Genomic DNA, 10,191 nt, shown 5'->3' with positions numbered 1-10,191 from the left:
CCAACAAAGCACGAGGTGGCAGAGCACCCAAATCCTCTCCCAGAACTCCTACCACCCCAGACTCCCACCCAGGATGTGGATTTGGGGCAAATGGACACACTCTGCACACCACTGGCTTTGCCAAATTCAGTGTTTCCAGCTGTTCCTCCCCTTACAATCCCTGATTTTTCCCAGAGATAACACACAACACAGAACCACAATTTACATGGCAGTTTGATGGGGACTTCTCATCTTTTTTAAAAACCTTAACACCTTTTCATTAAAACAAAAACTTGCTCTGGAGTTGGCAATCACCCCAGTTTGCCTCTTCTCAAGCTGGTGCCTCCTCCTCTGCCCAAAAACAAGCCCAGTGGGTGCAGCCTGATGCTTATTTTGGAGAGGGGAGAGGTGGAAACCTCACCTGAGTCATCCAAATTCACTTAAAAGAAGAAGGCAGGAACACCTTGAATAATAGCATCCCTTTATTTTGCTGACACCATTACAAAAACTGATTACATTAGCAACCAAAAAAAAAAAAAAAAAAAAAAAAAAAAAAGGAGTGTTTACTTGAGGTTGAAGTCAGAGGCAGCTAATCCCAAAAATGTAATTAAGTAAAACAGTGTACAACATCAGTATTAAAATGTCATTTCCCATCGGTGCCTTTACCACGTTGGAGTTTTCTGAACAAGTTTTATTGAGCAAAATAAGATAAAAGATTATGTGTTTACTGTCTCTCCAGGAATGTAAAGGTCTAATTATCCAAACAGGTTTGTTTTTATTATAAAACTAAACTCTGGAGGTGTCTACAGAGTTGGGTTTTTTCTTTAAATCAGTAGTCTAACAAGGATTAGAAAAGACAAAACTCTGTTCAGTGTTTCTGACGAAGTAGAAAGGGTGAAAACATAAATAAGGCTTTAATTTGGCAAAATATAATACAATGCCTTCTGCTATCCTCAAATGAACGATTCCCCCGTGACTTCACTCTGCAAGAGAAACACAAATCACCAGGTTAGAGGAGCAACTTCCCAAGGGAAAATCCAGAATTCCTTGCTGTCAGCCCACGAGGAAGGCCAGGGGAATGAGCCCTGCTGGTGGAGGCTGAGCAGGAAGAGCCTCCCAGAGCAGAGGGCAAGGTACAGGAGCACCTTCCTCCCATCTCAACACCCTGGCACCCTCTACCAGCTCTGCTGTCTCTGTTTCACAAAGGCAGGAGCATAAAAATCAGGAATCAGGCAATTCCCCATCCTCAGCAGGTAAAAGAGAGCTGGGATAACAAACCCTGGGATAACAAACTCCTTGCAGCAGCTCCTTCAGTGCCAAGGCTTTGCTGCCTCCCCACACAAACAGCTCCCAGCTCACACCCAGATCAGCTCCCTGACAAAGTTCAGTGTCTCAGGTTTATCCAACTTTCAGCTAACTCTGGGTCACTTAAGTTCATCAGCACCAAAGCCCAGGTTTCCAAGCTGGCTGTGCATTAAAATAAAACCTTTGTCATGTGTCTGTGGCTGGATGAAGAGCTCATGCCAGGCTGATGCTTCAGACACTCACACCCCATGACCACAGCTGGCAGCTCAGGGAAAGCCCAGGGGGTTTCTTAAAATCCTCCATCCCAAAGCAATCAGAGCATGGAAGGGCAGACAGTTTGCTGGTGGAGCAAACAAGGAGGAGAAAAGGCACAGACTCTGGGATAACAAAACTTCAGGGAACAGCAGGGAGTGGAAGGGAGGGGTGGAATTACAGGCCTGGAGAGGGACATGGAGACACAAGATTAGTCTCAGCTAATTGGCATGTGCATCCAGACAGGAATAAATCCAGTGCCTAGCAGGAGGTTTTTATGATTTGCACATGTCGTTTAGATTAGGTATTAGGAAAAGATTCTTCAGTGAAAGTGTTGTGAGGGTCAGGCTCAGCACAGGCTGCCCAGGGCAGTGGTGGAGTCCCCATCCCTAGAGGGATTTAAAGCCATGTGGATGGTGGCACTTGGGGACTTGGTCACTGGTGGCCTTGGCAGTGCTGGGGCAATGGCTGGACTCAGAAGGCTTTTCCAACCTTAATAATCCACTGATTCTGTGGTGTGATCCTAAAAAGCCTCATATTTTGACACCAGACTTGTTAAACTCAAACCAGGTCCCACCATCACAGAACAGTGGCCTTGCCAAGAGCTGAACTGGGAGCCACTGGTCACACTCACCTGGCTGGTAGTGTCCTCATCCCTTTGACAGCATTTGGCTTACTGACACGAGCAGCTTCTTGAGATGACCCACATCCTGGGTGAGATTCACCGCCACATTTCGCCTTTTATCACTCAACTCCTGGAAGAAGGAAAAAAAAAAGAAGGCAATCATTAAAAACTCATTTACAATCTAATTACCAAGAAAGCCTAGAATTAGATCCTCTGTATAAAATTCCAACTCGTGGTGCAGATGGGAACAATTTTTGTGAGTCAGAAGGTTATGGCCACGTTTAAGGAGAATGACTCAAAGTCGAGGAGCCCTTTCCTGCTCCAGGGAATCACCTGCTCATCCAGCTCCTACCCTCCCTGTCTGGGACTTCACTGACTCCCTGCTTCCAGGAATTGTGTGCTGATCCAGCCTCAAAGGTTATTTCCCCACCAGCCTGGCTGAATCCCCCCCAGATGTGGTTTATGACATAGATCAGGGTGCACAGGGGGAGGAATGACTTCTGACCCCACAGCTGGACCAACAAAACTCCTGGACCACCAAGGAGTGGCTCTGACTGTCCTCAGCACCACCTCACACCCAAGGCAGCTCCAGCTGTGAAACAGCATTTGGAACAGCTGCCTGCAGCTCCACACCCTTCCCCACCCACACAGCAATCCCCTGGATTCACCCTCTGCTCCAAAATCCTGGGAAATTCCCACTTGCCAGCAACACCCAGACTTGGATGAGGGTTTCACAAAGCACCAGCCAATATGGGGGAAGAGGAAAAAATGAAAGCTACCACGAGCTAGAAAGTTTCCTGTGCTGAAATGAAAATGCTGAGCTTGTGTTTTGAAACAAAAATAAATATTTTTTTTTTCTCCCCTAGGAATTTGACAGTTTATTAATGGGGAAGTGTCACAGCTGAAGATGGACTCTCCCCCTGCTGCCTCCCTGCCTGTCAGCCTTGCTGGGCTCCCAGTGCTCTGCAACCCCTGTTTTATTACCTTTATTGATTAACTCCTCCAGAGGAGCACAGAGCACTCCACATCTCACACACACACCCTCCCTGCTCCTTATTCAGCTCAGAACACAGACATGCAGATCACCTGCAGGAGAGCTTTTCCTTGCAATTTAGCAGCTAAAAATAAGCAACTGTGCCGTGGTGTCAGCACTGCAGAAGTAGCCAGTTCTCCACAGGAGCACAGAGGTGTTTGCAGGAGAGCAGCATCTGTCAGCCCTGCTCTGCTGGTACCCACAGAACGAGACTGATGCATAATGCTGGTGCAAATCTCTCCCCAGAGCTCCAGGGAAATTAGAAGGAGTTCAGAGAGGACCATTTTCCCTGCTCCCATTTGGCTGGAAATGCAGAATGAGCAGTAAATCAAACTCAAGCACCTGCAGCATTACAGAAACGACTCTGGGCTCAGACAAGAGAACAAAACAATCCACAGCAAAGCTCTTACTCCAGTGCAACTGGTAAACATTTTTCTACTGTTAAAAAATCATTGGGATCTGTATTAGGGTGGCCTTAACCTGTTTTACCCTTATTAAAGTAGAAAATCAGGTCTGTCAAGGCTGAGACTTGGCTTAGCAATCTCATACAGACTGATGGAAGTGGAAAGGCAAAGGCAATTAGCAGCCCAGCAGATGAATTAATCCAGCAGTGAGGCTGCCTGGGCATCAGCACAGAACCCAGGAGGAGCAAGGAAGGAGCCCTTCAGTCCATCTCTGGGAACAGCTCCTCCCTTCCCTCCTCATTCACTGCACCTCCCTACTGGTTTGTGACCTCACTAATCTCAGGCAGTGCTCCCTCATGAATTACAGACACATCCCCAACTACCCCGGGGCCAATCCTGACTGATCTCCATGGATTTGGGCTCAGCACAGTCCTACTGCAGCTCATGGATGCCTCACACAGCCACTGCTGTGCCCCAGCCCCATGACTCAGGGGGAAAGAGGGGAAATTCAATCAGATGTACAGAAAAAATCCTTCCCTGTGAGGGTGGGGAGGCTCTGGCACAGCTGCCCAGAGAAGCTGTCGCTGCTCCTGGATCCCTGGAGTGTCCAAGGCCAGGTTGGATGAGGCTTGGAGCAACCTGGGATAGTGGAAGGTGTCCGTGCCCACGGCAGGGATGGAACTGAATTGTCTTGATTCAACCCTTCCAACCCAAACCATTCTGGCATTCTCTGATTCCACTTCTTTGGGGGGATCCAGGGATGAAGAGAAGAAGAGGATGGCAGTGGGGAAGCCCGGTGATTTCAGACCCAGCAGCTAAAGCAGGAGCTGAACTGTCTGGACAGATTCCCCTCTGCTGTTTCACACATATGGCATTCCCAGTTTCCAGTGATGGAGTGGTTTACACTGAGATTCGGGGGGAAAAGCACATTAGATTTCACATAAGCCTCAAAATAAGCTCAGTGCCTGAGCAAGCTGCTGCATATAAATGACTTCCTTAAAGCACACTAAAAGGCCCCCTTTAGTCATCAGCTGGTCCCATAAGTGACAAAGCAGCTGATTAGAAACCCCAAATGGTGTATTTTTAAATAGAAAGGAAAGGAGGCTAAAGAAAACACTCTGAGTGCGTTTGAGGGTTTATGCAAGTATCATTTCTCAATTTTGTGGGTTGGTTCCAGCACCCAGAAGGAACAAATATGTTCATTTTCAAGCATGTGTTTTCAGGTCCTTCGTAAAAAAAAAAAAAAAAAAAAAAAAGAGGCACTGTTGCTAGGTGGAAGTGGCTGGAAGACTTTCTTTTTTGATCTCAGAGCTATTTTCAGCTGGGTTTTTAGGCTTCTGGGGACACAGTTTCTTTTTCTCCCCTCAAAAAAAAGAAAAAAAAAGGCAGCAAAAAAGGCTCGGAGAAAAGATAATGTTCTAATTCCAGCCTCTGCCAATGGCTACCTGTCAAGACTGCTGCTTAGACAATTAATGTATTTTTACCAATGAAGGCTTAATTACAGGTTTATTAGGACTGTTTTTCCACACTCCTCTTTAGAATAAAGCCATGGATATTCTGGCAGAAACCTGAGTTCCACCATGAGCAGCTACAGTGGAGCAATGTGAGAGCCAGAGGGGTTTTGTGAGGTTAAGACCACAGCAAGGAAGCCAAAGGAGCACATTTTGGGCCACCACAGGGCACAGCTAGTGGCAGCCAGCTCAGGAGGGCTGACCAGAGTCACCAGCCACAAATTACTGTCCCCATGGCATGGATAAGCCATAAGGGCTCAGCAGAGAGCTGGAAATTGGTTTGAGGAGGGTTTTCCTCCAGCCTGCTGCAGACAGGGACACAGGGACAGGGACACAGCACCTGAATGGCACCACAAAGCCCTGGGAACACAGGGAGGGCTCAGCAGAGCTCCCATCCTCCCAGGAATCAGCTCCCAGGGTTGGCACATCCACCTCTCCCAGGCCCAGCTGCATCTCCAGCTCAGACTGGAGCCCAGGGCAGGAGTGCATCAGCATCCACCACTGATTAGTCTGGAAAAGCCATTTCATTGCTGCTAATGACTGCAGAGGCTTTGCTACAGCTCTCCTCAGAGGACCCTGAGCTTCTCTCACAGCTGATGAAGCCACTTAGGGTTCAGCAGCTAAAAGGAGTCGATATGAATTATTTGTCCTATCAGCAAGTGCTTCTCTCTCCCCTCTAATGACAGCATTTCCTTCCACTGTGTCCCTCAGAAGAAAATGGGTAATGAGTTCCATGGACACTAGGAGAGAACCTGCTTCAGCCTTCCCCTTCCCAACTGCCTTCTGGAAAGCTATTCCAGGGCTGGTGTGAAAGTTCTTCTTATCCAGAGATGGAAAAACCAGTGACAAAGACACAACCCTGTGCAGGTGGTGTCTGTGTGGCAACACTGAGCACCACAATCATCCCTGCTAACAGCAACCCACAGGCTCAGGTAAGTCATCTGCAAAACAGCCCACCCCATTCCAGACCCTGGAACTGGAATGCCATTGCAGGAGGACACAGGAACACCAGCAGTGTGCAGAGTCACCCACCCACAGCACTCAGGGCTGCTCCTTATTGAAGCTCAGCTTAGCATGGTTTTGCTGCTGGACCACATCAAGGTCAACACGAATTCCCAGGAGCCAGGAGCAGCTGAAATCAAATCCTGGCTCCTGGCCACAGCTGCAGAGCAGAAGGAACCACGTTCTGGCAAGAGATAATCTCTGCCTCAGTGCTGTAAGTTGTGCAAGACTGCCTTTCTTTGGCATTACTGATGTCAGCAAGGGCCAACCCAACAGTGTTTTCAGCTCACTTAGTCATCAGCAGAATTATTTTCAGCTTCCCTTTTCCCTTCCTGAAGGGACAAACCTGGGGATCTCCCCACTTTTGCCCAAACCAAAGCAAAAACCCACCAAAAGCCCAGAATCTCTCCCCTCCCTCCTTGCAAATCCAAGCCAGGGGAAGGAGGTAATAATTCAGAGAACAGCAGAGCTCCCAGTGAATCCTTGGGATACAACTCTAGAACACCACCCTGGCAAGCTGTAGCACTGGTAATTAGGACTTCATCAAGCCCTAATTACCCACCAGCAGCACACATCCTGTTCCATCCAACTCACTTCCCAAAGTTCCCACTTTGCCTGAGATCTGTGTGGCTCCTGAGCTCATGGGAACACTCACCGAGTCTGTGCAAACGTCGCTGTTTTCAATAACATTGGCATCCCCAAAAACCTTCCCAATTTCCCTCTCGAGAGCTGCCAAAGACTCCTGGGCCTGCAAGAGAAAGATATTATAAAAAAGAAGGAAAAAACAGGGGAGGCACAACAATTGGCAATGCCTGAGAAACAAAAAACAGGGAATGCACAACAGCATCAGAGACACAGGAAATCACTGCTCAGGAGGAAATCTGTTTCATGCCAGATTTGCTCCAGGGACCAACCCATTTGCCAAGACTGACATGTCTCCTCACAATCAGCATGTCTGCATCTCAGAGCAATCCTGCAGGGAAGCTTTAATAGTCTGACATCAAGTTATTAGGGAAAAATTGTGCAGTAAAATTTTGTTTTTGCAAGAGCAGAAGTTCAGGTCTGCAAAATCCCATACCAAGAACCATGGACATCAGCACAGCTCACTTTGTGTGTCAACAGCCAGTATAATTGTCCGGAGCAAAATGTTTTAAACTATTATAAATGGTTTCCTCTGGCTTCTCACCTCCTGGCAGTACTTTTCTGATCATCTATCCCTGCTCCAGGACAAGATATCCTCCACCAACAGCATTCCCCACTCCAGTCCTGGAAGAACTCAACCCAATTTGCTTACTACCCTGAAGGAACGAGGTGTTCCAGAGTCTGGAGCCAGAGCCCAGCCACTCCACAGGCTCTTCCTCTCTCCATTTATCAATTATCCCATGGCAGCTTTGATTCTGGGTGACAGACAGCACTGAGACCTCTCATGTTTAAGGATTTTCCCCTCCAAGCCATCTTGTAAGAGCAATCATGGAGGAAAAGTAGAGGAAACCCACCTGTTTGTCCCATCACACTTGCACACATCTAAGATTTGCAGTCTCCTGAGTTACAGTGGATATGTCACCATGTGCAAAAGGGCAGATGCCTTGTGAGCCAGCCTGTAACCCTCTGCCATTTGAGGCTGGATTTAAAATTCCCAGGCTGTGGTGTGGGTGGAGGGCTGTGGGATGGGCTTTTTGTTAGGCTGGGGTTTCTTTTAAATAAAGAATTGTCAGCCCCAAATCACCAGTTGTTCCCACTGGCATAAAATTATCATGAACAAGGGAGTCTTTCAAGGAGGCAAATTAAAGAGAGCTGTTGGTTGCAGTTTTATCATCTGCAGACATGCAGGTAGAGCTCTTACAGCCCCAGTCATTTGGGGACTCCACCAGGCAGCTCAAATCACCATTTCCAGCACTGCAAAACTATAGATCTTGATGGGTTTTGCTAATATTTATATCCACAACTGCTGAGGGTCTCTGCTTACCTTGGGCAGGTCACCAGCGACCTTTTCTCTCTCGTTTTGATCAACTTTGAGTTTTGATAGTGTTTCGTTTAGCTGCGTTTTCAGCTGCAAAAACAGTAACAGAGCAAATCAGTTTTCCTCACACACCCAGGGAGATTTCATCTGTCTGTCCCAGGGATTAACCCAGTGCACATGGACTGCAAAGGGAGTAAGATTTACTAACAATTACTGCACACACTGGATTAGTCAACATGTATGATGAGGTTTACAAGGACAGTCAAGGAAGAGAGACTCCATCTGTAGAGATAAATGTAAAGAATGGAAACTGCAGAAGACAAGAAGTGGTTGGCACTGGCTTTGTCACGAGTGGTTTCAACTTTTCAACTCCATTCCAGGAGGAGCATCAGCAATACTGAGAGTGCATCAGCCTCTCCAGCACCCTCCTCACAGGAGGCAGCCCAACTTAATTCACAGCAAATATGCAAAAATGAAGATTGTCATCTTCCTAGTGCAGGCTAAACAGTCTCTCTACTGCTGAATAAACTAAAAAGCTCTACTTGTCATCTTAATAAAGCACCACTTACTACAACTATGTTGACTTAACCAGTCTGTTAATGTCACATCAAGGCATGAATCACTGACAGGGGGATATTAAGTTGTCGATTGTGTTTAGATTCAATCCAAAAAAGTGAAACTATTTCAGTCAAGAGGGATGAATACTGCATACTGGCTGCAGTCAGTACTTAAACTGCAGCCTTCCAAAGGATGCAGAGTTTTTTTTTAAAGGATATTTTGATTGCTCTTCAACACAGCACACAGAACCAGCCACAGCACTTGAGGCTTGAGCCTCAAACAGAAGTGCTAACAAGGAGCTCGAGTGCCAATTTGGTTGGATTTGTGCCTCTGAAGTGTGCTGTGCTAATGTTCACTATTCCTGCTGTCAATCTGCTGGGGAGCCAGCAGGAGATTAAAGGAGGGAACAATGGGCTACTCAGAGCCCTGAATTCTCCTTGACTCCAAACCTACACATTGTGTTTGTCTCACCCTTGGAAGGCTTCTCCCTTTGGAGCACCTAGACTGATAAATGCTGGGTTTAGACATTTTGGGGAAGCTCCTCTGCAGTTTCAGCTTCTCCTTCCTCACCCTATAAACAGTGGGGAGCCCACTGTGAAAGCCCACTGTTTCTATTGCTCAGCCTCCTGTACAAACCACTCACACTCACACTGGACAGCATTTCTGAGCCAGCTGCATGGAGGAGGTTGTTGAACACATCCTCACACCTACCAGCACAGCAGCACCACACTGCCTGAGCTGGGAGCTCAGCTTTTTAAGCTTTTGTTGTGCACAGACATAATAAATTGTTGCCTCTCATATTCAAAGAGGTTGGTGTTTACTGATTAACTCCCAAGATATGTGCTCAGTTCCCATTTCCCTTGCTTTCAAAATGCTTTGCTTGCTGAGGCAAGTGTACTGTTAACTTAAGCAGATTGTTACTGGGGTGGTGGTGATTTTTCTAGATCAGCTGTTTTAACCCAGTTACACCACTGGCAGTAGCCTGGTTGTCCCATCAGCCCAAGGACAGGGTGACAGAGACAACCTTCCCCAGCTCTGGCTCAAAAGCAGGAAAGCACTGGCCAAACACAAGCAGAAGAAAGCTCTGACTGCTCCTGCAGCCTTAAAAAAACAGGTCACTGAAACAAGTGAGAAGGGAAAAAGGGCTCAAAATGGAAAACCATGCATCCTTAGGTCTACCCTCAGTTAATCCAAGTCCTTCTTGAGAAAGCTGCCATAGGAGCATTATTGGCTGGAAGCATTTCTAGCCAAACACGCTGTAACACATGCAAGCACCAAGCCAGCACAGCCATTCAGCCACAGCAGGGTGTCAGCAGCTGAATGGCTGAATACTCTGAATTAATCTAACTTTGGGGTTAGCCAATTTCAGTACACACAGAGCAGGATGGAAAAGGCTCTGCACAGTCAGAGCACGGACACCACTGCTGCATCCTCAAAAGCTTTGGGGGGGAAAAAAAACCCACCAGAGAATAATCCTCCTGTTAAACCAGTAAGAGCAACACTTTTGTGGCTCCAAGGACATTACATTTGCTGCTGCATATGCCTACAACTGCAAATCTTCT

General features: G+C 47.2%; 1 protein-coding gene across 4 annotated transcripts in view; it reads right to left on the bottom strand.

Annotated features, from left to right (window-relative positions):
- Positions 1 to 448: 448 nt before the first annotated feature.
- Positions 449 to 10,191, bottom strand: part of KTN1 (kinectin 1) — a 75,650-nt gene continuing 65,907 nt past the window's right edge. For all 4 annotated transcript variants that reach the window (XM_085061003.1, XM_085061005.1, XM_085061006.1 and 1 more), the window contains 4 exons: positions 8,078 to 8,161; positions 6,767 to 6,859; positions 2,171 to 2,291; positions 449 to 962 (listed from right to left, as the gene is read on the bottom strand). In XM_085061003.1, the coding sequence (XP_084917129.1) occupies positions 2,187 to 2,291; positions 6,767 to 6,859; positions 8,078 to 8,161 (282 nt within the window). In that variant the 3' untranslated portion in view covers positions 449 to 962; positions 2,171 to 2,186. The remainder of the gene's footprint in view (positions 963 to 2,170; positions 2,292 to 6,766; positions 6,860 to 8,077; positions 8,162 to 10,191) is intronic.

This window comes from Lichenostomus cassidix, chromosome 5 (genome assembly GCF_008360975.1).
Source record: "Lichenostomus cassidix isolate B80296 chromosome 5, HeHo_3.0, whole genome shotgun sequence".
Classification (NCBI taxonomy): domain Eukaryota; kingdom Metazoa; phylum Chordata; class Aves; order Passeriformes; family Meliphagidae; genus Lichenostomus; species Lichenostomus cassidix.
The sequence above is the reverse complement of the archived record's forward strand: the minus strand, read 5'-3'. Positions and strand labels throughout refer to the sequence as shown.